General features: G+C 46.6%; 1 protein-coding gene across 1 annotated transcript in view; it reads right to left on the bottom strand.

The window, feature by feature from the left end:
* MAD1L1 (MAD1 mitotic arrest deficient-like 1 (yeast)) overlaps window positions 1-27,764 on the bottom strand; it is a 385,928-nt gene that overhangs the window by 210,569 nt on the left and 147,595 nt on the right. Inside the window, exon 11 of the mRNA XM_009885704.1 lies at window positions 13,381-13,521. Coding sequence (XP_009884006.1) covers window positions 13,381-13,521 — 141 coding nt within the window. The remainder of the gene's footprint in view (window positions 1-13,380; window positions 13,522-27,764) is intronic.

Raw genomic sequence — 27,764 nt, 5'->3', positions numbered from 1 at the left:
TCTATCTCGGAGGCGCGTGCAGGCTCGCCGGTGGACGGGCACCACAAGGGACATGGTGAGCACACACACGGCTCACACTGCGGGCAAAATTAAACCCAGTGACAGAGCCGGGGTAAGGCAACATGGAGCACGACAGATAGCTCCCTTCTGTAAAGATTTGCAAGTAAGAACTGTGAGCACTTTTTAATATTTTTTTTTAACCTTCTGTTCATGCTTAAATTTTCTTTTTTCCTAACCAAGCAGATAAACAGCTACCAGGAGCCACCTCTGCCTAAATATGGCTGACCTCAGGGCAACACCAGCTTGCTTCTCCATCCTAGGCTGACACACGCCGAAATGGCTCGTGACTCACTCTTTGTGGAGGAGGCCATATAGGAGGGATATATAAAATGTACATTTGCTGTAGAAATGGCCATATTTGTGCCATGCAGCAGCTCCCAGATGTTCATGAAGACTCGAGTGTGACCTTTTCCCTCTCTCAATCCCTTCTGCTGTTCAGAAACAAGAGCTTTATCCGAAGAGCAAGTGGAACGCAACAGAAACTAATATCCGGAATAATTACAGTAATGTGCAAAGAGTTGATGGGCTGTAGAAATCAGATACAACGAATGGGCCTAAATAAAAAGGTGCTCGTTATCTGGAGAGGAAACACCACTTGTGAACAATAAGGTCATGCCGCACTGTGAAGATAAATGCCATTTCTCTATAGAGCTGTGATAGTCTCAGCTACTGTCTTCATAAACGTACAAAAACAGCAAAGCAAAAACATCCTGTAGAACTGGCCTGGGATGCCATGTGCTTTTTAGGCCATAGAGTCAGTCATACAGAGTTCCGTAGATACGCTTTCCTGAGCACGCACTAGGAACACGTATGTACGTATGCAGATGTATACAGCAGGGCGAGGGAGGGGATTCTGACCCTCTACTCCTCTCTGTGAGACCTCACATGGAATATTGTGTCCAGCTCTGGAGCCCTCAACACGAAGACATGGACCTGTTGGAGTGGGGCCAGAGGAGGGCCACGAAGATGATCCAAGGGCTGGAGCATCTCTGCTGGGAGGAGAGGCTGGGAGAGTTGGGGGGGTTCAGCCTGGAGAAGAGAAGGCTCCGGGGAGACCTTATTGCGGCCTTCCAGTATGTGAAGGGGGTCTACAAGAAGGCTGGACAGGGACTTTTTACAAGGGCATGTAGAGATGGAACGAAGGATAATGGCTTCAAACTGCAAGAGGGGAGGTTTAGATGAGATATTAGGAAGAAATTCTCTCCTGTGCGGGTGGTGAGCCCCTGGGGCAGGTTGCCCCGAGAAGCTGTGGCTGCCCCATCCCTGGAGGTGTTCAAGGCCAGGTTGGACGGGGCTTGGAGCAACCTGGGCTGGGGGGAGGTGGCCCTGCCCAGGGCAGGGGGTGGCACTGGATGGTCTTCAAGGGCCTTTCCAACCCAAACCATTCTATGATTCTATGATATACACTGTGCTTTTTGGTAGGAATAAGTAAAAAAAATTAACTGACACTTTCAAGTTTGGATATGTTTGGTTTCATGTGTGTTGAAAGAACTGAAGACTAATCATGTTTTTTGCATTGCTGTAAACACCCACGGGAATGACATACACCTGCACGGGTGGTTCTGCGCTCACCGCAGGCCCCAGGCAGCCTCTGCCAAGCCCAGTGAGCAGCTCTGCTTTAAATGTACACCGTGCGTATTGCTAACAACTTCTCCCTTTCAACAGCTCTGCGTGCTGCCGTGCTGCAGCTGAGCTACAATTAAGCACACTCAGATGATCTTCGCGCAAATGGCAGAGGCAGAGCAATCACCACCTCGTTAGATCGGCAGTGGCAGAGCCTGCGGTTCCTCCAGCCACGGTGCTCTGCACAGGGGGTCTCCTTGCAGCACTCCACAAGCGCGTGGTCTTGTCCTTTCATACTCACACGCATGGCCCAGAAATAACGAGGGGACGCGGTTTAGCCACTGCTTGAATGTTCCCACCTAGAGAGTCACCACAGTCGTGCAGACATCACTCCTAGCCGTCTGCAAGACCTTTCTTCATACAAAAGGTCACAGAATGCTTCAGAAACCAGCAACCTTATTTTGTGAGGTGTAACTAGATCTGCAGAGGTCAATGGAGCACACATTTTATTTGAATATTTGAGAAATACTGGCCAAGAAGGCCAACAGCATCCTGGCCTGCATCAGGAATAGTGTGGCCAGCAGGACTGGGGAGGTGATGGTCCCACTGTACTCGGCACTGGTGAGGCCCCACCTCGAGTGCTGTGTTCAGTTTTGGGCCCCTCACGACAAGACAGACGTTGAGGAGGTGGAGCGTGTCCAGAGAAGGGCAATGGAGCTGTGAGGGGTCTGGAGCACACGTCTGGTGAGGAGCGGCTGAGGGCCCTGGGGGTGTTCAGCCTGGAGAAGAGGAGCTGAGGGGAGACCTTCTCGCTCTCTACAGCTCCCTGACAGGAGGGGGGAGTAAGGGGGGGTCGGGCTCTTCTCCAAAGGAACAGGCGATGGGACAAGAGGGAACGGCCTCAAGTTGCACCAGGGGTGGTTTAGAGTGGATATTAGGGAAAATTTCTTCCCCGAAAGGGTTGTCAAGCACTGGCACAGGCTGCCCAGGGACGTGGTGGAGTCGCCATCCCTGGAGGTGGATAACAGAGGGGCAGACGTGGTGCTGAGGGACGTGGGTTAGTGGTGGGTTTGGCAGGGCTGGTTTAACAGTTAGACTCAATGATCTTAAAGGTTTCTTCCAACCTATGATTCTAGGAAATGAGGTCAGGAAGCTGATACATCCTAAAGCTGCATCTTCCACTAAAGAAATGACCTCTTATAAAGAAAGAACAAACCAGATGATTAGAAAGTGAAGAACACTGCATCTGTATGAACTCTCAATAAAATTAGAATAGTCAGAATATAATTGACAAAAGTAAAAGCTTGGTAACGACCAGCTTAGCAATAATATGTGCATAATACAGTACAGATCATTGGGTTACGGTCTCTTTACCATTAGGCTGGTTCCCAACTGCGTTGCACAGCCCTGACTTTAAGCAAAATTCAGCGTTTGTGGGTTCTCAAGAGATATTCCCATGAATTAAAACTGATACAGACATCCATCATTTCTTTGTGTCCATAAACAATGTACAGTGGCAGTTTACACACAAAGAAGCCTCAAAAATCTCTCCCATTATGTAAGATATTCTACTTAAAATAATCTCTACAAACTAATTACTCTGCTCACGTTCACAGCTACCGGATACACCATTGGGGATTTTTACATCAATAATACAGTGTAACATATCACCTTTCAAGCTTCTTCTTGAGTTCCTTTAAAAACTAAAAATATTTAGGTTTAGCAACTCTTCCAAGAAAGTCAGGTTTCCAAAGGAAAAGGAGCTGTTTTTACAATTTCCCAAAAGGAAGTACAGTTGATGTTACAGGAAGTCATGTTTGCGGGTCTGAGGTGTGGAATGCAGGCAAGAGAACACAGAACAGATACAAATCAATGCTTTAAACCAGAAACCAGTCCCGTTTTTAACGCGGCCTTGAATAGAACTGAGATTTGAGTGTACACCTGTCAAAGCGAAGCTCACTGTAGCCATTATAGCCATTTAAACAAATTGAAGACATAAATCAGTTCAATATGTCAAATCGATGTGCCGTGCATTTCATATCCGTATTACTGTCACCACAGTTGGATTCATGGCACGTGTATTGTACAGTCGTACTGCCTGGTTTATTAAACAGCATAAATAATATTCAAAAGAAAAACGTTACCAACTTGCATTACAGGAAGGCTGTGGCTTTTTCCAAAACTGAGGCCTTCCAGTTTGTTTTGCTGAAAAGCTTTTAGCACAATCAAAGCACATTTGACATTAACACTGATTAAAGCGAATAGATAAATTGCAAAGCCTCTGAGAAAACAGAACTGTTCCTTACAATTTACCTGGACCACCCCTGAACAGAGGAGATCTATATCAACAGCTTCGGTTTTATTCACAGCTTGGTGAAAATCACTATCAGCTGGCTTCTTCACTTACCCCCTTCCCAGCCTTTTCCAAGTATTAGTTAGCTGGTCACATTTAAGGAAAAAGGAAAAAGAGAAAAACAGAGAGAGAACTCCGGCCGCCTTCCTTTCAATTCTGTTCAAGTGATGATTTTGCAACAGTGCCGTACTCCAATTCATGACCTGAACACGAAACCAAACTGGGAAAACGGAGATGCTGCAGCCTACGGACAAACCAGCCCACAGGGGAAGACAGAACGTACGGGAGCGAATGCAACCCATAACCGTGGAGAAGTGTGAGGGGTGAATAATGATGTACGTTCTGCAATAAAACAATTACAATCAGCTCATGCATTTAGGCACTGTTCAACTAACTCTGCTCTGCTCATACGCGACGCTGAAGCAGGTTTTTAGACTAATTAGTTCCCCAAAGAAACACCTCTTCTGCTACTGGTAATTAAGACCAAAATAAGAAAGAATCAATGGGCTTCAGAAAGAAAACCAAGACAGCAACTGCCCTTGTTCCGATTGCCACAATAACCAGAGTATCGAGCGCATTAAAGTGGATCTTAACCACTCTTGCAAACTGCAAAGTGCAGGAGCGTTAGGATCCACAAGAGCATGGGAACACGCTTGCGTTGACGTTGTTTTCTCCGAGCACTTTTGCTGTTTATAACTATTTGGCAACAGGATTTCAATAAAACTCTGTAGCTGGAGCCCACAGAAACACAGTGGGCAGAAATGAGTTGAACCATGCAACAAGCCTGCGTGGAGGCCCTGCAGGAAATCTTTGGAATCTTTACAGCGTGTTTTTAAATAGAAAATAATCATTAAAAATATTAATCCCTCTTTCTTACTGGAGAGCATCATCATGAATTAAAAGATGACATGAAAACACTTACAAATACATACTTTAAACCTTAAATTATGCAGACGTAATTATTCTGAAATGAAGCACTACAAATCACAGAATTCAAATCCAATCATTATAAAAATCAACAAATCTCAACAAGTTCAGAACATCTCTTAAGACGCCCAGACAAGCACTGTTTAATGTCATTAATACAACGCAGAATGAGGGAATAGCTAAAATTTCCATGGCATTTTCCATAGACAACATTATCCTGATATGCAATCTTAGATTTTACTTTTTTTCACAAGACATTTACTTCCTTTCTCCCCCGGAATCACTTGGTTTCCACCAGCTGTTAGAGCTTTCATCAATGCGAGAATGTTCCTGAGGAGTAGTTCTAATAATTAGGAGATGTTTAACACCATCCTTTCATCCTTGCAGGAACAGAAGCCTGAATCACTGACATTGTTCAAAAAAGTTGAGATGCACCATCCAGAGGGCACCTCTGGGAAATCCAACAGAAAGGAACCTGGTTCTTAGTTTGGAGACAAATTGACCAGGACTGGCCAATTTTCCTGTCCTTAATGAGCCAGGCACCAAAATATTTTGTGGGCAGTGAGCCACGCGAACACATACCGCACACTTCAGGCAACTTTAGGCTGGATGTACTCCGGAGGATGCGGCGTTGCCTCCAACGGGATCCCATCACCACATGGATGACACCAGTGGGACCTAAAATCACTGTACTTTCTTTGGAAAAAGATTCAAAGAGGTTGAATCTCTGAATTAAATGCAGAATGCAGTTTGTCTTATTTGTTGAATGTTTCTCTAAAATCATCCAAAAAAAGAGCAATTCTGTAACTGTGGAAAGTGGTGGAAGCCCTGGAGGAACCTGCCCAGCAGCCTCCCCGCTGACCCCCAGCCCTTCCCTCCACGCTGCCCGGCTGGCAGCAGCGGCCGATGGAGACCGACATAAGACGTAAGAACATATTCCCACACTCTCTAAGCCTTCCCTTTGAAAAGCGAGCAGCTACGTGTTCCTAACCCCGTTCCCCAAAGATGCTTAATTTGCCCTTTTCCTTCCGCCTTCCGCCTGCGAGGGAAGAGGCACGTTCTCGCTGCGATCCACGCGTCCCGCTTTCAGCCCCCCGCTCTCACGGCTGCGCACTCGCAGCAGGAGGTGAGATGCACCGTATTACACAAAAGCGGCTCTTTGATGCGACGTCTTTGTCTGCTGCCAGTTGCTGGGGATGGGGCCACTGCTCCCACTCCAAAAGCACTCTTGCTTCCTCCTCCACCCGAAGGCATCTAATTGCGAAGTCTGTATCTCACGGCACAGGCAGGCAAGCTCTCCAGCGTAAAGCGTTTTGAAGCTCTCAACACCATACAAAACGCTCTCTCCTGTTCTATTGTGGTAAATATGACTCATAACTACACATCAGTTATCTTCTCTTTCCAAAACATCACTACGAAAGAACCCAATTTTAAATCTTCTGTTCATCCGTTCATCCCAGTTCATCTGTTTCTCCTGTCCCCTATGGCCATGTCCATGTGAAGCTAATCCCAATTCCCCAGGCCAAACCCCGTCTGTGCTTGGTTATTCATAACATCACTGGAAGGGGCTACAGGGGCATTTGTTCACACAACAGCATCTTTAGGGGAGCTCAGGTTGCAGGGGATGGAGCAATCTTTGTGTTGCAGGGCGAGGGAGGGGATTCTGCCCTTCTGCCCCACTCTCATGAGACCCCACCTGGAGTACTGCCTCCAGCTCTGGAGCCCTCAACACAAGGAGGACATGGATTTGTTGGAAAGGGGCCAGAGGAGGGCCACGAAGATGCTCTGAGGGCTGGAGCCCCTCTGCTGGGAGGACAGGCTGGGAGAGTTGGGGGGGTTCAGCCTGGAGAAGAGAATGCTCCGGGGAGACCTTATTGCAGGCTTCCAGCATCTGAAGGGGGCCTACAAGAAGGCTGGAGAGGGGCTTTTGACAAGGGCATGGAGTGATAGGACGAGGGGGAATGGCTTCAAACTGGAAGAAGGTAGATTTAGATGAGATATTAGGAAGAAACTCTCTCCTGTGCGGGTGGTGAGCCCCTGGGGCAGGTTGCCCCGAGAAGCTGTGGCTGCCCCATCCCTGGAGGTGTTCAAGGCCAGGTTGGACGGGGCTTGGAGCAACCTGGGCTGGGGGGAGGTGTCCCTGCCCAGGGCAGGGGGTGGCACTGGATGGTCTGCAATGTCCCTTCCAACCCAAACCATTCTATGATTCTGTGATCTATCAGTCTCCTTGGGGCTGAAGCGAGATCCTTCCGAGGCTGCAAACAGGAGCGTTCCCATGTCCCCTGAGCTTCCCACCTGGAGAGCAGGTTGGTGACATTAGCACAGCCTCCCCGAGGCCAGGTATGCTTCCTGCAGAGTGAAACCCTTCAGACAGCGGAGGCTGCAGGAGTCCACCCTAAACTCCCTGCACTAATGACACAGGTCATCATTTATATTTATCATTACTAGAAATTTTTAAGTTTAGAGACAGTCAAGACATGATCTAGTCAGTAAGAGAACTGGGGGCAGTCTCACAGACTACGTCTACATCAGGAGCATGACTTTCAGCAAAAGGTGACAGAAATTACAATGTTCTCCCTTTTTCTTTCTGCACTTGAAGCACAAGAAGGCAGCAGAGCTGGAAACGGTCTTCTGCCCCACACCCTTCAACACGCAGCCAAGCGCGGCAAAAGGGTCCTCACAGCTGCTCGTTGCTCTGCAACTGGTCATTCTTCTGGGGACTTGTCTATAAAGCAGCTCATCATAGGCTAAGGGTACAGGCACTGTCTTAGTTAATGATTTAATTTACTCTACGCAAGTTGGTGCCCAGACATTCTCACTTCTTAAGAATGATGGAGGCTTGCGGTCCCCAGGAACTGCTGAGTTAAAGCCATTCTTAAACTGTCAGAGCATCCACACACTAAAAATAGCTGTAAAAATCTACCTGTCGTGACAACAATGCTGGTTTGTGCAGAATTTCTTCAGCATAACGCAGCGCCATGGATGACTTCTCTTAATCAACTCCTAACTTTCAGGACAGGTGCAAAATGGGGAATCACCTCAAAAAAATTAATAGTAATTGAGTTTTAAAATCTAGTTCGACCAAACAAAAAGCCTCAGCTACGCAGAGACAGGCACTGCTGCAGCATCAACCAGTTTTAAGAGGCACTCTTCTTCCACAGAGCGGGGACTGTCACCTTTAACAAATCATGAAGCCCCTCCGTGACTTGACTTCCTCATTTATATGACGGTTATTTGCAGGTGCTCTCCCCAAACACAGCCACTGGCAGGTGGAAAAGGGAGGGGAGGAAACTAATGGCTCCCCGACTTCATAAGGTCACTCGGGTCTGAAGGAAGATGAAACATGTGAAAGAAGAGAGAACTGGAGATAATCCATTTTGCAGGAGTGCCGGAGGACACGGCGCCTGACCTGTTCTCCTTCAGAAAAGAAAAGAAACGCGAAGGACCGCAGTGGTTCTCGGGAAGGCTCACGTCTGCCAAGAGATGCCAAAGCGTCCAGGTTCAAAATGCTATTTCGACAAGGTGTTTGCTTTGTCAGAAGATGATGTCCAGCCCTGTGACTGCTTCAGCAATCAGTGGGAGCTGATGCATGGAGCACATTAGCATCATCTCCAGAGAGAGTCTGTTTTTTCCCGCATGAGTCACAGATAAGATGCTACAATGACAGCAGAAGTCCGGGCAAGTGAAATATATGCCATTCTGGAGTGGCAGGAAAGCTCTAGTGACTCGGATTTGCTCCTTATGGACATTTGAAGTGAGCAGAGTAATCTTCTCACTGTTTCTTACAGTTGTCACTGAGAAAAAACAGCGCACAAAGGTTGGATGGCAGCAGAGAGGCAGAGAAAGCAGGCAGAAGGAATCTGCAAATTAAACCCAACTCTTCTGTACCTTGCACAGATGGGAGGAAATTTCTCTGTAAAGTTCCCATCATCACAGAAACCCCTTCTGCTACGTAAAGAAGCAATTTACCTTTGAGGGGGAGAGGAAATTCGGCAGAGGAGGGATAAAGCAAGATAAATATAAAGTGTGGATCAAAGAGAGAAAAAAACCCCCAGAAGGTAAAAAAGTGGAAAAGCACTGATGGGGGAAGCTGGGTGAGAGACAAGGAGGAACTGTTAACTGCTCAAATAAACATTTTATTGCATCCACACGTAAATTTTAAGCACTTTAAACACTGGGGTGACTGCTAAGTAACTCCCTTTGCAAGGAGCAGATTTGTGACTAACATCACAAGAATCAGCAATGCCCAATTTTCACTGCCAGCAGATGCGCTGCAGTTATCAGGTGCAGATAAGGTGACAATATTTGGTCAATGAGTTTTGAGGTCACCAGTAATGCCCGCGGTGGAACAAAAACACAGAACATATGGCATTTCATGTGCTGAAACTGTCAGACTCATAATTAACTGATTAGAGTACATATGGTGCTCACAGACAGTGTAAATCTCTCAATGTAAAAAATGCTGGAGACCATTGAAGGTGTCAGCATGAGTCTTCCTTGCAAATCTCTCTTCATTAAAGTTTCATATGGAGCCAAGTGTGTTGTAATAAAATCGCTATTAATGGAGTTATATTTATGATGATTTCTCTTTGGTGCAGCTGGATTTAACTTTTCAAACACTGAACTCGCATCAGAGCTTTTTCACAGTAGCTGCTGCATGCACAGAAGCTTCTTGTTTTGTCGTATTTACCTTGAAATCAAAAGTAATGGAAGCTAAGGCAGTAAAAGTTAACCAAGATTGACAAGAAAACTGTTGATATCACCAGTATCGAAACAAAAAATCATGCCATGATATAAACACAGCCCCAAGACTGTTTATTTTAAGTATTTATAGCAGGCTGGCCAGGGACAAACTCATTCCCTCTTCAGTTCCAAAACACACTTTTAAAAAGACGGTGAGCGACACTTCATTAACCACGTGAAATAGGCTGACACAGCCCGCTTGCTTTTCCAGCCACCATTTCAGACGGCATTTCTCTCTGCCTCTGCCCTTTGCTTTACACTCAGTACTCTGTGAGGTGCGTTCCTGAAGCTCTCCAGGCAGCCGGGCACTGGGGAGCCGGGGGCGGGCTGGGGGCAAGCAGTCCTGGGGAGGAGACAGCCATCATTTTCAGTCCCACAACAGGCCACGTGTTTGCATGGCTGTGCATCGGAGATCCAGCTTTTCTCATCAGTCATCAATGAAGGGGATTTAAAAAGTTCCCCATCAGCCTTTCTTTGTCTCCCAGTCCCTCTGCCCCATCAGGCTCTGACGGGACTAATTCTTACGCAGCGACGCTGCCTGTCTGAAGTGACCCGGGATGAAAGCATCCTTCTGTATTCCCATTTCTGGAAAGGTGCCTGTCATCCCGGCGACGTCTGCGACGCAGAGGCAGCAGCTCTCCTGCCCAGCGAGGGTCGGGCAGGAGGGACTCAGGCAGGACTCAGTGTACCACCTAAATCCATCCTCCCAGCACGCATTAATAAACTACTCCCACGCAACCCTCCAGGGCTTACACTCTCTCGTTCCCTCTGTTCTTTTAAACAGCTTCCCACCTCCATTTATACATCCAGCAAAGGACTTATCTGAAAACTCATCTCCCTAATGAGTTAAAAGCTGTTGCCTCAGCCCAAAATCTTCCTAGTTCCACGCGGCTTCCTCCTCTTTCCTACCACATTATCCCTATCACTCCATCTTCACCAGCGAGCTCCCTGCCTCACACAGCGCTGCCGCTGGAATGGGAGGGAAAATCTCCATTTTTAGAGTAACAAAAAAACACTATTAAGAACATCACTGTTTCCCCTCTATGGCGGGTTCAGAGGCGGGGCTGCTGGTGATAGATTAGGGCAGCCAGAAAAAAAAAAAAAAAAAGAAGTATCAAAGGGCTCTCTACTAGGGAGCACAGGAAGAGATTTTGGTAAATTACGTACCTGGTAGCAAATCAAGAAAAAAAAAACTGTGATAAAACAAGTCAGGGAGGAGAGAAATGGTGTGAAGTCAAAGGTTTGTGAAAAAAGTTGAAAGGCAGAAGCTATAAAACATAATGCGAGAGGGTGCCTTTGCTTTAGAAGCTCTAAGGGCTTTTTCAAACCCGGGATGCTCGTGGAGCACAGCGATACCCGCAGTCTCCCAGCGGAGGAGCAGCGCACAGGCACCGCGCAAGGGCTGTTCCCCTAACAACCGCCCGGCGTTCCCAGTGTACGCTGCGCTGCCAGGAGCACTCCTCGGACCTGTGGTTACCTGCAGTGGCGTATCCTCCGTTAACCAGTGATCTTAATTGTTTTCCACACTTTAACCAACTTTGTTGGTTTGCCGCCCTGTGGGTGATGCTCTCAGAGGGGCTCTTCTCATTCTCTGCTGCTCCACAAGCTGGTGGCGCGCTGCCCTCCCAAGCCCGTCCGCACCAGGCGTTCTGGGGATGCCCCGACCCTTCTGCCACACTTCGACTTAAAACGGGTGGAAGTTCCCCTTTTCCCTCCCTCCCCACACCCCCACCTCAAAGACCGTTTCTGCCACATCTCAGAAACGACCGAGGCTCCAAGGTGCTTCATTTCTGCCGTCTCCTCTATTTGTGAGATGAGTCACGCAGGTGTCAACATTTCTAAAATTTGTACAGAGGCTCAGCAGAGCCGGGAGGGTGCAGAGCGTTATGTTAGAAGTTATTAATAGCTGCTATCGACCAGTTCTTTGATCTACAGGCAGTTGATTACAGCTGCTGCTCCCGATGACGAGACACCAGGAGTCCTGCCTCTACCTCAATTTCCCTCTCCAGTTTTCAGATTTTCACTACAACAAAAAACTTTCCCCCAAAATTTCTAAACGGATGAGATTCGGCAGTGATTACTGCAATCAGAAAGGCAAACACAAACAAGCGAAGCGTAAATTTTTACTTTACAAGAGGAATATCGGGTCTTTGAATCCTGCTTCTAGCAAAGTCTTTGAAAGGCTTAAAGGTTGACATCACACAAAACAAACCTCCAGAGAACACAGCTCCTTTCTGAAATTTTCCATGTAGCCCTTAATCCATATCCATGAAAGCAAACCCATAATTTGTTTTCTATAAATAAAGGGGTGTAGCAATCGGTTCCCACACTCTTCCATGCTTTCCCCTGAAGAAGAAAAGGTAATTTGCTATTGCTCAAAGACACAATGCACATTTGACCTATTCAGTGAAACAATTCAGGAAATCTCCCACCAACAACCCCGAGCCACCGTCGGAAACAACGTAGCAAACGGGATAAAACAGCCACCTATCGCTTTATGTCAGCGAGGGCTAATCCCGCTCTGTCCGGTGGTAAGCAGGACCGTGATCAAAAGACAACAGAGGGAAACATTCCGACAGCCCAATTCGGGCAAATTTCCCTTTCATCTGATGTTAACCAGCTAACTTCTCCATCAACTTGCCGAAACCTTCACAGAGAAAGAGGGACAAAGGGGATCCATGCCATAATAGTGATCTGCACCACACTATGCCAAAGGCCACTGGAGCCAGTATCGCCTGACTTAAGTCCCCACCGACCAACACAAGAAAAGAGCATTTTTATGGATGCCAGAAGCAAGAAAGAGGTTTGTGCACAGCGGGACAATCCACTCTACGGCTTGAACGTGAACCAAGCAGCATCAATTTCTACAAGTTTTACCCCATTTGAATTATGACATCTATAAATCTATATGATGGTGGAACTTGATGTGAAGAAAGGAAAACTCACACACTTAGGATTACTGGAAAGCCTATGTAATAAAAATGCCAAGCTTTAAGATCACAGACATATTCCAAATATTTCAACTCATGACCGTAAAGCCCATTCCGCTATGACAAAGCACAACGGAGAAGAGGGGAACTACTTGGCAAATGCATGTTAATGTTTGCCTCGTTACAGTCACATTTCAGATTACGAATTTTCAAAAAGGAACTGAAAATAATGAGAGAATCCCTTCAAGAAATACTTCTATCTTTGGAAAGGATGTTTTTTCTTAGAGAAAACCTAATAAAAAGCATTTAACAGAGTTACTGGTATTCTGGGGTTTTCAGGCCCAGTGCCAAGAAGGGAAGAATTAACAGCTGACACGTACTTTACTTCTTCAGCCCTTAGAGTGACGCTCTTACAAACACACACACGCTCACCCTGTGCACAGAAGAGCCTTGCTACACGTGCGGTGTACTGAATCACAGACTACACCACCGAGAAGACACCTCACCTGCTCCACTTCACCGCCCCTTTACTTCTCCTTTACCCCGCGGGGACCGGCTGTCCCTCCAGCCCTGCGTACAGCCCTGCCGTACAAGGCAGACTCCTCACACCCACAGACAATTACTCTTGGCTCCTGCCAGCTTCAGCTGCAGAATAATAACTTGTGGGTCTTACTGATCCTGGAATTTTACTCCGCATTTTGCAAATCTGTTTTCTGCGCGAGCAGATCACATCACCAGGCAATTCAATCTTAAAGGTCTCAACTACTTCACCCCTGGGGTTGGAGGATGATGTTTCTTTATTACCTCCAGCTCGGTGTTATGAGCGTGCAGCTTCTGCACCATCTCCTCGGCCTCACGCATACGCCGGCTCAGCTGGGGCGAGTGCTCCGAAGGGGTCAGCTCGCTGTCGTACGACTCCAGAATTGCCCGCATCCCGTCCCGCTCCTGCCAGGAAGAAGAGAAACCACCGTTAGGGATAACATCCCCGACCACACTCTGAGGAGAGGGTTTCCCAGAACAATATTCCACGTTTTTGCTCATCGTTCTTTTATATGGCAAAGAAACCCAATGGATATATACTCATCGTCTCCGTATCGGCATCGAGCCACAGATGTGAACACACAGTCCTAATAACAGAAATGTTGCTGCTCTGAAAACGGAAAAATTGGACTTACTTGTGTATATAAAACCACATATCCCTTGCAGGAAAGCAACATGCATACACTCTAACAAGCAGATGGCAACTGAAAACAGTCTGCCTTCTTCTTGGAGCCATTATTCTCATTCAACATGGCTGAATGGGTTTCTTCAGGGAAATATTTAGTGTAGTACTTGACGTTTTTCCTGCCAAAGAGTTCCAGCACTGAAGGAACAGAATTGTCACAACAGAAATGAAACAGATTTGACAACGAACAAAGCGGCTGAGAGCAAATATCCTCTAAATGGTATGTGACTTATCACTCGTTAAACACTGCAACACTCAGTGTTTATGATAAATATTTTCTCAGAGGTTAATATCTCCCAGACAATGTGTTTGGCTCACTCCACTCTTTGCTGGTAATTACAACCAAGCGTTTGCAGAGAAAGACAAAAAGAAGGATCCCTCTCCCCTCCCCGAGAGCGTTCGCACTCCCGAGTATAAAGCTCAGGCTGAAAGCTAAAGGTGAAACTTTCTGAGTGGGCCCCTGGTTGAAGTGTGTCCTACCGCGTTCCCAACTTCAGACAGCAGCGACCGCCCACCTCCATGGCACTGACGGAGACGAAAAATGGGGACAAAAGGCTGAAAATTTCAAAAAGTCGGGTGTGTTTTAAGGAGATTACCGTTTCCAGCGCAATATGCATGCAGGGATTAGCGAGCCGACAAAGTGTTTTATCTTTTGACTACACGGAAGAACCTTGGTGTGTGCGAGGCTACAGAGCAGGGCCCAAGCGGCCAAGGCCCCGGCATAAACCCAGAGAGCAAAAACTCTGAGGAAACCTGACGGTGCTGCCTCCCTCCACTGCTGGAGTGCGCTACCTCTCCCTCTTGCAGAGATGCCCGAGTGCTCTGGACAGACCAGTTCCCTCCAGTGAATCCCACCGCAAAAATTCAAAATGTTATTAGAAGATCACTCAGCTTTATAGCTGTGCAGTTCACATCCAGAGCGGGTCACTGCCACTACGCTGAACTCGGGGCACCTCACAGAGCCAGCCTGGCCACGCCAAAATGCTTCGCTGGGGGAAAGCAGGAATTGCCAGGGTACGAGAAAAATGTCCTTTCCCCTCACCCCCCAGCGAATCCCAGAATCCCAGACTGGTGAGGGCTGGAAGGGCCCTCTGGAGCTCCCCCATCCCACCCCCCACCAGAGCAGGGGCACCTCCAGCAGTGGCACAGGACGGCGTCCAGGCGGGTTTGGGATGGCTCCAGAGGGGGAGACTCCCCCACCTCTCTGGGCAGCCTCTGCCACTGCTCTGCCGCCCTCACGGCAGAGAAGGCCCTCCTCAGGTGGAGATGGAACTTCCTATGGTCACGTTTGTGCCCGTTCCCTCTTGTCCTGTCACTGGGCACCACTGGAAACAGACTGTTCCCATCCCCCTGGCACCTCCCTTTACATATTTATAAGCATTGATAAGATCCCCCCTCAGTCTTCTCTTCTCCAGACTGAACACCCCCTCGTCCCTCAGCCTTTCCTTGTAAGAAAGATGCTCCAGTCCCCTGAGCATCTGCGTAGCCCTCTGCTGTTCCCTCTCCAGCAGTTCCCTGTCCTTCTTGCCCTGGGGAGCCCCGAACCAGACACAGCGCTCCAGCACACCTCCCCAGGGCAGAGCAGAGGGGGAGGATGACCCCCCTCCCCCCGCTGGCCACACTCTTCTTCTTCCACAAACAGGCTGTATGTCAGAGAGTGAAGGTGACGCTCACTACTCAGCCGAGCGAGCGGTGTACAAAGGTTATCTCCTCCTTCACAATCTGAAGGTCAAAGACTGAACGTGGATCGTGAGCGTATGGGTGGAGAAGGGAAAGAACTTTCAAATTCAAGGTGTGAAAATAAGATGAGGGGGCACTGCCGGAGGTACAGCGTGTGTTCAGAGCACGTCACGGACTGAAAGGTCAGCCAAGACGGGTGGGCTGGTCAGCAGGTAAAGGACCGCAAGACCAAAACACAGCCTGAGGCTGAAGAAACACAGGTAATAAAATAATAAAGAAAACCAGGTTTTAACATAAATAGTACTAGAAGCTGTTACTAGCTCCTTGATCGGGTCTGGGTGAAGAGAAATACTCTTCCAAGGACAGAACAGCTTTGCCATAGTTTAGAAAGAATTATTCATCTGACAGGCACATGAAAAGAAATACTTCCATGTTACTGCAGAAGGAGAAACCGCAAACCCAGGCACCCCAGCCCTGCCTTGCCCTGAACTCGTCTGGCAGACAGGCAGCAGGGCAGGGTCGCTCCATCCTCCGCCTCCCCCTTAACACAGACCCACATCCCCCAGTCTGCCCAGTGCACGCTCCATAATGCAGGCTGCCTTTGCTCAGGAGATGACTTTCATCCCCCATTTACTGCAGAATCCTTGTCTAGAGCGCAGACTAGAACGTTTAGCAAAGGGACGGGGTTGATCCTTGCCTGTTGTTGCAATTAGACCTGCAATTAGAGCATCCTCTCTCTCTCCCTGTGCTCCTAGCTGCTCCGCTATCCTAATTTTCTACTAAGCATCTTTCATCGATGCGATAATTTAACACTGCCACGGTCTCTCCATTACAGCAGGGCAGTCCCAAAATCCTTCGCCTTTTTTTCAACAGCAACCGGGACCCCTGGCAATTCCCATCACACTTGCCTTCCAATTAACTGCTGAATTTCAGCTCATTCGACTCATCCCCAGCAAGAGCCCAGCAGCTCCCCGAGCTGTTCGGCTGCACGGAGGACCAACTTCTGCTTTCATGTAAGGATGGGAAAATTGCACGGGAGCAGGACATCCCTCTGGGCCGTCTTTCCCCTAAAATCAACTACAGACCTTGCCCTTCAGAGCCCTGCTCTTAAAGGAAGAGTAAACTTCTCAGGAAAAAAACCCGACGCACGGTAAATACAACAGAAGCTGTATCGGGGGACGAAAAAAGGTGCTGAAAAGCTGAAATAAAGGGCGGTACAATTAAACACTTGATCCTGGAGTTTAGTTCTCCTCTTTAATTATTTCTAAGTATTAATACTGTAATGAAATCAATTCTCAGCTTCCAACAAGTGGCCCCCAGCTCCATTTTTCAAATTCCTCCCCATCAAGAGCACTTACTGAAAGCTTTTCCCTCCCTCCTAAAGATCTTGTTAGTTTGGCAGGAAACCGAAGTTCTTGTTGAGAAGTCCTCTGTCTAAAAAGATTCTCTAAAATGTAATACTAATTCAGTAATTGCTGTGCTATCTCCTCATCCCACACCACGGGATATTCCCCAAACCCCATCAAAAACACCCCCAGTTCCACATGCCCTCTCTAACCTTCTTCCAACCCCTCTGCTTTCCTGCTTTCTATCAGGAGAGCATTCATCAGAATTACTAAAAAGCGATCCCTCTGGGAATTTCCAAACTTTCCCCAGCACAGGGCATCTCGGCTAACTCACCACCGACCTCACACCGGCACACTTCCAGGTGCTCTTTACCTCGCCCAGCTTCAAATCAGCACCAGAACAGAAACGAACTTCCTCTAAACATGCCCTAAAAGCAGAATAATTGGGTTTGCTGTTCATTATAAAGCTAGGAAATTAATGCCCCACAGCAAACTCTGCTGCTCCAGCTTGCAGCTGTGTTTGAGGAGATGCAAGTTTGAAAAAGAGGAAGAACAGTGATTTCTTTATAGGTTGAACAGATTCCCTTCCTTCTGCCAGCAACAGCCAATTCACCAAAAGAATATGCCTCCTACTATTGCATAACTAACTAAAAAGAAAACACGTTTTATAATCTTAACCACAAACTCCAGCGAATCCCACGAAAATTTGCTACGGGAAGTAAAGGATGGCACCTCTGCAAAATGCCATCCCTAAGGCAGAGCTTCTCTCCAGCCCTCCCGCCAGCTCCTCTCTTCCCTCTGCGCACAGCAACGCTCCACCTGGCCGCCAGTGGCTCCACGCCACGGGAAAGCTGCTTTCCCCGCCATTCGCACGCCGGAGGGCCAACACAGCGCTTCAGAAACAGCAGTGATGTAACTGGGCTCCTCCAGGGCTTCTGGGTTAATTTTAGGGAAATACCTGAGAAGTGTTCGTGTAAGTGCCATCATCATCCTCATCCCGACCCCCGGGGCGCTGAAGCAGCGCTACAGCACAGCTCCACAGGCAGCCCGTGGCGTCGGGTATCTGCCCGCTGAGGAGTAGGAGAGGGACTCCCCGCTGTGCACTGGAAGAAACTGAAAAGTAAATACATATAAAAAAAGAAAATAATGTAAAAAGCCATCAGAGCTTATCTACATACACAGGAACTCGGGCCCTGCTCCTGTCGGAGCTCGTTAGCCCCTCCTCAAACATACATCCACACAGTTCACCACCGGCTTTCTAATTAGTTGAAGAAAAGAAAAATCAATAAGAAAGAAATTAAAGTTACAAATCTAAGTGAAGTCAGTCACACACCCAGGGAAAATTTGTTCCTGGGGTAAAGTTTATCTCGTGTCATAATTTTATTGAAATCCTATATCTTCCTATTGACTTTTATCGTTTGGAGCTGGATGCCAGAGTTATCATTATTAGAGTCTCGGTGTTGCTCGCAGGCCTGAGGTTTGGTTGGGGTTGGTTTTTTTTTCCCTTTTATAAACAAGCTGTAATTGTCTGGTTTATTGATCAATAAATCTTTCAGCTGCCTCTCTTCACCCGGCTTCTGTTCTGGTAAGTCTCCCGCGCCATTCTCTGTAAGAAAATATAGGGTTGTTGTTTTTTAAAGAACAGATTGTTTTGTCATTAGCAATGAAAGAGCAGGAATTGTGCCGGTCCCTTCCGATAATGGCTTTTTAATGACAGATTCTAGTCACAGTAAAATCTGCTTTATTTCCACACGAATGAACTTCAACTATTAATCCACAACCCAACCGCACAGCTCGCTCGCTCTCTCACTTCTGCGCGGGTTACAGCCTGGCAGAGGAGACACGCTTTGTACGGTGGAATCATAATGATATTTCCCACTCGGTGCTTTTTTGCTGGTACAGAAATATTCCCGTTCCTAGCGGTAGATGAGCTTTTTCTTTCTTTCTTTTTTTTTTTTAATTAATGATAATTTTTGGAGAATGTTAATAGACTGCTTCATTATAGGAAATCAGTGGCAAGATTTCCCCCTCCTCTTCCTCTCCAGACTCCTAACTCCAAATTAGTCGTAATAAGAGAAAATTTCAAGACTGAAGAAAGAATGCGGAGCTTCAACATCAAACAGATGCTATTTGCAATCAGGTATAATTTAGCTAACTATTCCTTGTAAAAACACAAATAAAAGAGAAAGATGACTGTGTAACAGAGGTCTACGCTTTCTTGCTTTAGGCTATACAAATACACACATAGAAGAAGGGAGATGGTGACTGGGGCTTGCCCAGATGTTTAATGTTAGGGAAATCAGCAGTCTGAGGTGTGGGAACATAAGCCAAAGTACAGTCAGAAATAACCGGAGAACACTTGAATGTATTAGACTGTGTCAGGACCTTTTGACAAAATATATCCTTAGGATACTTCAAAAATGAGTCACAGTAATTCCTGGCCCACGAGCAACGATCTTTGATGAACTCGCAAATGGCAGGAGAGGCCCCGAAAACGGGAGAGAGGAGCAGAGCCAGTCTTTTAAAAGAGGGACGGATGAGAAGATACAGACTCGGGCAATTATAAATCACTTCAACGTTTTGGTATCTCATAAAATACTTGAAGAAAACATTAACAATCAAATTGCAAGCAGCTAGAGAAGAATTAGGGACGAGAAACAATCAACTGAGCCTTAATATGAATAATATCAAACCAGTCTAATTTCCTTCTTTGACAGGTAACTTGTCTACTGAATAAAGGCAAACAATAAATGTGATAAATCTCAACTTCGGCGATGTGTTTATCAAAGAGGATTACAATTCAACAACATCTCTGTAATTTAGAGAAATGAATTTGTATCGGGGCGATGAGACGCACAAAAGCAGAGCGCGGAGCCCTGCAGGTCGCGCAGCCCCACAGACGCCCGCGGCCGGCGGCATCCGCCCCTTCCCAAAGCCCCGTCGGCACCTCCATCGCAGGACACGCGCGTCCCTCTTCCCTCCCACCCCCGGGGACACGGGCAGCTGCCCTGCGCACCACGGGACAGCACGAGCCGGGGAGGGCGCACGGGGCTCCTGACCACTAACAGGTCCTGCCCCAGGCTGGTGGCTGGAGGAGTTGATAAGGGAATGAGCCGTTGCTAAGCCTTGCTTTGGAATTAGGCTCCTCTCTTCAACGACTATGTTCGCATCCCATTGTCTTATGGAAAACATGGGGGGAAAGTCAAAACAAAGTGACAATAAGAGGCAAGAAACTTCAGCTGCAGCTAAAGGTGCGTTCGGTCAGACTTTGCTATTACGGGAACGCATCTACGGGAGCTACATCCCCTCAGCTCCCGACCCTCTCGGGGCACTGCTAACAAGGGCTAATCCAGTCATCCAGAACAGACCAAAAACCCAAGAGTTCTGCGCCAAACAAAACCAGCAAAAATTAAATTACCAGAAACATTTCGGACCTTCCTTGTCTACAGCAGCATCTACTATCACCAGAGGGCAAACGGTTCCCCTTTCTCTTACCACCCTCAGCTTTTATACTTATCATCTTTAAAAAACCAAAATTTTCTATTCCCAAATCTCCAAATAGCTTCCTTCTCAGCCACAGCCCTTTCCCAACGTTCCTCTCTGTGGCTGACCTATTTTCACATTACTTTGCAAATTAGAACTGACTGCAGACACGTATGTATATACACACCATTGACTTTCTACTCAAGACCTCAATTAAAACAGCATTTACAAAAAAGCCCGTTAACTCCATAAAAATAAAAACATCCAGCAGACTTCACTACCCTCGCACTGACAAGAAGAATGTCAGAGAATAGTTTTTGAAAATATTCTTACTTCTCGAATGTGATATTCTGTACATCGACCCTCTGCTTGAATTTTTGCCCCTCAAGCCAACACAAGGCTCTCGCAGGAGTCTAAAGATGGATTTAACCTATAAAGAAGCCCTTCAGATGCTCTACAACCAAGGCTTCTCCCACAAAAATAAAATATTTACTCTTTATAAGTCCAAGCACCGCCACCCCTGTCTAACCTGAACAGGCGGAAGAGAGGTCAGAAAGACTGATGTACTCCGTAACTACAAGTGCACAGCAAACCGGGAATTAAGCATCCCTCTCTCTCCCATCATTTCTCTACAACTGATGGTTTTCAACATTTCTTCTGATACTCTCATAGCAGAGCCATTTTCTTGCCAGGAAAGGTACCGCATCATTAAGGTTGAACACCAACTTTCCGCCCAAGGTTGGAAGTCTGGAGAAAGCCACCAGGGGAAACTGCGGTGAGAAGAGGACACAACCAGGCAGAGAGCCTCAGAAAGGTGATCAAAGGCTAATTTTAGGTGCCGGAACAAGAGATGCTCTTAGGTTCTCAACCTAATGTTTCTTAGGTTCTCAACCTAGCGTTTCTTAGGTTCTCAACCTAACGTTTCTTAGGTTCTCAACGCTCTCGTTTCTCAAATTTTGGAGAGACTCTGCAACCCCCCTGCACTTTTGGCGAACATTCAGCAGGCAGCTTTAATTCACACTTACAAATACCTGTGTATCTCATATATTCTGTAAGCTGTCCCCCAGATTTATAGTTCTTCCTTTCTAGCTCTTGTCCCTCACCTCCAACGCTTCTCTGCAGAGGGCTCGGCTTGCCTCATACCCTGGCAATGGACCAGAGCAAATAAATCCACTGTAACTCTTTTAATCTGTCTCTGAGAAATCCTCTGCTTACTATCCTTAGGAAAATTGTGCACGGTCTCTAAAAGCCTCATTTTGCTTATAGCGCGTCCATATGCCAGCTGACAAGCGATCATACAACTGACACTGCAGCAAACTAAATATTATCTGACTAAAATACCCCCGGGGTCCTCTTGCTTCACAGCGAGTTTAACATGTTTAGTTATGTCTCCTAACCTCCCGCTGCCATGAAATAATTTTATGATTTTTCTTCATTTAACTCCCTTCTACTGGAACGCTCGCCACTGCCTACCTCGAGCGCCAGCTTGGTGTTTTTCTATCTCGGTGTATTTCTCACCTCTTCATTCAAAAAACCCTCCTCTCTTCTCCCGTTTCTCGCAGCCCTGCTGCTCAAGCGGTGGCAATCTTGCACAAGCACGAAGCTGCTTTATCCACCCGCCTCAGCACAGGGCCGCTCGCCGTCTGACACCGCGCGCACCGTTCACATCTGAAAACCAGACATTTCTTTAAAAAAAAAAAATTAAAAAAAGTATTAATACCATATCTTCTTCAACCTACCCACTAGATCACCATGGCTGGCAGAGGGAAGGCATGCAGCTGACAAGGAAATGTATTCATCCTTACTTACTTGTAATAGAAAACTAATATTTTATTCATCTATTAAAAAAAAAAAAAAAGAAAAAAAAAGAAGAAAAAGGCTTATTCAGCCCTGAAAAGACAGATTTTATGAGGGTGCACCAGATTCTTCTATTCTGCCAGTGTCTACAGCACATAAAAATTCAGCTCTACCTTCATTCCGTACCCTTGGACTTCTTTTTCCTCCTGCCTACTAAGTAACCCAGATATTGGCCTCTAAATCTCTTAACAGCCAGTTTCCTGCAGTTTCAACCGCTTAAATATCATTAACTTGGGAGAAAAGTAAACCGAACTGTGCTCTAAGCTGGTGCAGTTATCTCTGCAGAAATAAAGGAGAAGGAATGGCAGCACCATCGGCGCTGTGCTCCTGCGGTACTCAGGCTAAACCAGAACCGAGGCAGGAGGGCAAATCTCTCGCGTCAGATTTTGAGGATGGCAAAATCAGAGAGCTGAGTTCATCCGATCAGCTCAACACAGCACATTCCATTGAACTCGAAGTAATTTCTTGGTCCCCTTATGATGTGTCAACAGCTCTAGAAGTGCGGCAGCTGTGGCTTTTTGAAAAAGGCAAAGAAAAAGGGCTTCTAGCTAAAGCTTCAGAATATACATCAGCTGACTGCTTTATTACAAAATATTAATAATTTCCCATATTTTACTTAATTCATAAAACATTCCCTCTACTACCTCCAGGGTATAAAAGACCAGCGACTTCAATAAGAGTTTCAGAAATTATACATCAAGCTATCTCCTGGTGGGCCCATGGCATACCTGTGCTGCCCCTACAGCCTTCTCGTTGGCAGAGCCGACCCACCTCCTCGTGCTCGCCGCTCCGCAACGCATCCTTAGGAAAAGGACACAGCACAGAGAAGACTGGAAAGTCTGGCCGTGGATCTGCTGCAGTAGGACCGTCTCCGGCAAGTTGAGTAATGCACACCTTACCACAGGTGATGCCTACAGACACCCACAGCACCCACACTGCAAATCATCACGTTGTCCCTGATCAAATTTGCAAGCCATAGGGGTGACAAACTTTTTAGCAGGGCCTGTTGCGATAGGACAAGGGGTAACGGCTTTAAACTGCATGAGGGGAGATTTAGACTAGGTGTAAGGAAGACATCTTTGTATGCTGAGGGTGGTGAAACCCTGGCCCAGGTTGTCCTGAGAGATGGGAGATGCCCCATCCCCGGAAACATCCAAGGTCAGGTTGGACGGTGCTCTGAGTTGAAGATGTCCCTGTTCATGGCAAGGAGGCTGACCTAGAAGACCTTTAAAGGTCCCTTCCAACCCAAACGATTCTATGATTCTATGAATGCATCTCTACAAAAGGCCTTTCTGCCCACTACATGTTTGGGTTAAAATGTTTTCACTTATCTATAACAACTGTTGGGAACGTCCTTCAATTACTGTCCCCTAACTACTGCCCAGAAGCCCACAGTATTCATCGATCCACCTTGATGCAGAATACAGAGGGTAAAAACCCCGAAGAGCCCACACGTACAATACCACATCCCGTACCTGCCCAGCACTGATGCTCAACTTGTTGGCCAAAACCCATAAAGCAATTTGTTAAGTACAGGAGGCAAAGCGTGCAACTTCCATACTACATAAGCCATCTATAAAGCAAAATAATACATAAAAATATTCTTCTTTAAATAATAACAACCACAAAGGGTCATTTCCCACCCAAGCCTTGCTCCCAACAGTAAGGCTGGGCTAGCTTAAGGGATGGCTTATTTAATCCCACCCAGTAAGTTATCTAGGGCAAAGCAATAATAAGCCATTACTTTGAACTAAGATTTACTTGGATGTGCTCAAAATACTAATTTCACATTACCCAACACACATTTCACATTACCCATGCGATGTGGCTTTAACCTGCACCCTTTGAAAACGCAAATGATCATTTTAACCCTTGGAGTATCTACGCCAACTAAAAAGGTTAAAACCACAAACTGCACCAAGCAACACCTCCTTGGCTTTTTTTTAAAAAATCAGTTTATTTTCTCAACCCAGAGCACAGTTCAGACAACACCCTCACAACATGTCTCATTAGCTTAATCAGGAGCCATCTTCAGGGTTTGCTTTCAGACAGCAAGTAAACACCACGAAGCTCGGCTACTCTTTAACCTTGTGAACTGCACTTCTGAAAGAGTTTCCTGCATTTAAAAAAGAAAATGTGCCACATCGGCGCTCGGGATTGCAGCCTCTGGAGCGGAGGTTTGTCACATGCTGGCACTTGAATCCCAAATCCCGTATGAACATCCCACAAGCGGTGTTCTTCCATTAACCCCTCCGTGCCTGAGATCCCGTTCCTCTTGAGACCCAGACATGGTGAAGAACAAAATCGGATGCTTCAGAGCCAGGTACCAGGACCGTGTCAGGCAGGTACACGTTTAGGGTGCTTTACCACCATTCCAGTTTTATCTTCACTTTGGGCTTCCCAAGTCCAAAAAATGGCATTTAATAAATACTTCTGAAAAACAAGCTCTCACTGACAACTTCTTCGGCCATTTTTATTGATCATATAAATATCCAGTCTCTTTTTGAACCCTGATAAATTCCTGACCTTGCCAGTCTTCTGATGGTAACGAATCCCATTGCTTCTTTCATTGCTTGAAAATGTATTTTCTTTTATCATTTTTTAATTTGCCACCTTTCAGCTTCATTGAACACCTTTGTTCTTGCATTGCACAGACAGGGAAAACAACAGCTCCCAAGAACCTTCTCTAAACCACTCATTCATTACACTCTGCTAGTTCAACTTGTCACCTCTTATTCAACTACTTTTTAAGGTAAACAGGCCCCATCGTCACAGTTTTCCAGCAGAACTGCTTTCCCGGTCTTTCACACTCTCATCACCTGTTTCTGACTGCTGTTCTCCTGCAGCATCTCAGCCAGAGTGGGCTGATGAGGTATAAATGAAGAGGAACTGAGAAGATGCTCCGCAAGTCCCTGGTCCCTTCCCCACGTCTCCGTGAGCGCAGGTACACCCTCACCCACCTCCTGGCTGGCTAAAGAGCTCACGATCCCGACATCTCCTGCCCATCAAACTCTTTCACACTCAAGTTACCCACAGACCCCGCTCCACCAGAAGGTCCCCGTGTGAGAAGACCCCATAACTGTGCTCAGCGCCAACTACACCCGTTGGCAAACACCTACTGCTCAGCCACTTCAGGGGGCTCATCCCATCGTCAGCGAAGCAGGACTGACGCTCTCCCAAAAGCTGCTGAGCCGGGGGATAGTAAAAGCCCAGCGATTTGCAGTTTGGGAAGGCAGCAGGCAATAACCTCCACAACCACACCTGGCAGAGAACACAAGAGAAGAGGATGCACATCTACACCTAAGAACCAACCTCCAGCCCTTGGGACAACAGCGCACATATACAGGTCTCCTCAAACTTTAAACATTTCAGAAATGAAACTGTTTTCTTAAACTAGCCTACAATTTAGAGTCATAGAATAGTTTGGGTGGGAAGGAACCTTTAACAGTCACCTAGTCCAACCTCCTCCTCATTTAGTACACCTAATACTAATATTAGCTGCCACGCGGCAAACACCTTCCTTTTACAGTGTCACCAGAGTGCCGGTTAATTCCCGCAGCCAAAACGATGTTCCTTTCTTTGTTCTCCCTCCACTGCCTCCGCAATATTAAGTCAACAAAATCTTTCCTCAAAACTGCACTGACATCAAGAATGTTACGCTCAAACCATTAAACAAAACGTGAAGCAGTGAAGTCACGCTTCATTAAAAACAAGTGGAAAAATCCGTTTACCAGAAGAAAAACATTATTTAGGAAATATATTCATCCTATATATCTGAAAGAGAATGAGGATTAAGTCCATAAAACAAAAACATTCATCAGTGTTTTAATTAAAATTTCCCCACAAAATGTTGCACGCTCCTGCTTATTTATATTTTATTTTCAACAAAACCACACAGCAATAAAGAGCAGAACCACAGTATCAAAAAATCTACTTTGGCGTAAACTAAAACCAGTGGTTTGCTTTCCCACTAGTGAACTGCCAGCTGTCACAGAACGGACAATCAGCTTTCCTGTTTCTGGGCAGAACTTCATCAAAGTGAGTAGAATATGGTATAATCACAGAAATCATTGTAAAAATGAAAGACACGGTACCAGAGGGAAGAAGCCTCTCCCTGCCACGTAACATCACGGGAAGAGCTGGCAAATAGCAGACAGTTAATGATGAACTACTTCCATACAGCAAAACACCTGCGATGCAGAACTTTCTGGATAACTTGGAGACATTCAAGTTGAAATTTCGCCTTTCCTACGTTCCACGTACCAGAAAGACAATCCAAAGGATGCTCAATCCACCACAGGCAGAATTACAGAATTTTTAGTTTGCAATCAAGTAAGTCCTCAGGAAGACAAAAGGGTGAGAACAGACCCATTTGCATGGCAATATTTAAGTGTACAACACTCATCACAAATGTCAGAGAATCATTAGAAGGACATTGAAGGACACTGAGGTGCTGAAGAGGGTCTGGAGAAAAGCAACAGAGCTGGGGAAGGGTCATGAGAATAAGTCTTGTGAGGAGCGGCTGAGGGCCCTGGGGGTGTTCAGCCTGGAGAAGAGGAGGCTGAGGGGAGACCTTCTCGCTCTCTGCAGCTCCCTGACAGGAGGGGGGAGCGAGGGGGGGTCGGGCTCTTCCCCCAAGTAAAAAGCAATAGGACCAGAGGGAACGGCCTCAAGTTGTGCCGGGGGAGGTTTAGGTGAGACATCAGGAAAAACTTCTGCACTGAAAGAGTTATCAGAGACTGGAAGAGGCTGTCCAGGGAAGTGGTTGAATCGCCATCCTTGGGTGTATTTAAAAGCCGTCTAGATATGGTGCTCAGGGATATGGCTTAGGAGTGGGCCCAGTAGAGTTAGATAATGGTTGGACTTGGTGATCTTAAAGGTCTTTTCCAGCCATAATGGTTCTATGATTCTGTGATTATGGTTGGAAGAGACCTTGAAGATCATCAAGTCCAACCGTATGTCCTATCTCTGGAAAAAAGCCCATTGTGATGTGTCAGGAAATACTACCAGAGCTATTTTTATTATTCTAAATTAAAAAAAAAAAAAAGTTTAAAATGAAGTCACGTATCTGTTGCTACATTTGGTTCTTCTGCTTCCATTTGTGAAATACCATTAAATTATTTAATAAAATGCCTTTCTCTCTAAGTGCCTTACAATAAACCTGGCCAGCACTCTCCTGACGTAGCACAATCTTTCCCAAATACAGCTGTATCTTACCAACGACTGCCATATGAGATGACCCTATTTTTCATACAGGCTATTACCAGCAATAGACAGCCTCAGACTGGCACACCGGTGAGGTTTGAAAGCTGCTCTGGAGATTGTCTCCCCAACCTCCCCACCTCTCCTGGATCCCCCGTGTCTCCCGGAGTCTACTCCATGGGATTCTCCCAAGCAGGTTCATGAACAGATCAAACTGTGCTCTTCAAGTCCAGCGATCCCGCTGTCTGCCTTGCTCCCTTCTCTCAGGAGTCAGGTTAAATTACTTTAACAGCATCCTTACCACCCACCTTAGGTCGCTCAAAAAAGCCTCCACAATCAACATAAGATCACTTGATACCACAAGCAGAAATAAGGCTATTTCAGAGGTGAAGGGA

This window comes from Charadrius vociferus, unplaced genomic scaffold (assembly GCF_000708025.1).
Source record: "Charadrius vociferus isolate BGI_N301 unplaced genomic scaffold, ASM70802v2 scaffold430, whole genome shotgun sequence".
NCBI lineage: Eukaryota > Metazoa > Chordata > Aves > Charadriiformes > Charadriidae > Charadrius > Charadrius vociferus.
The sequence above is the reverse complement of the archived record's forward strand: the minus strand, read 5'-3'. Positions and strand labels throughout refer to the sequence as shown.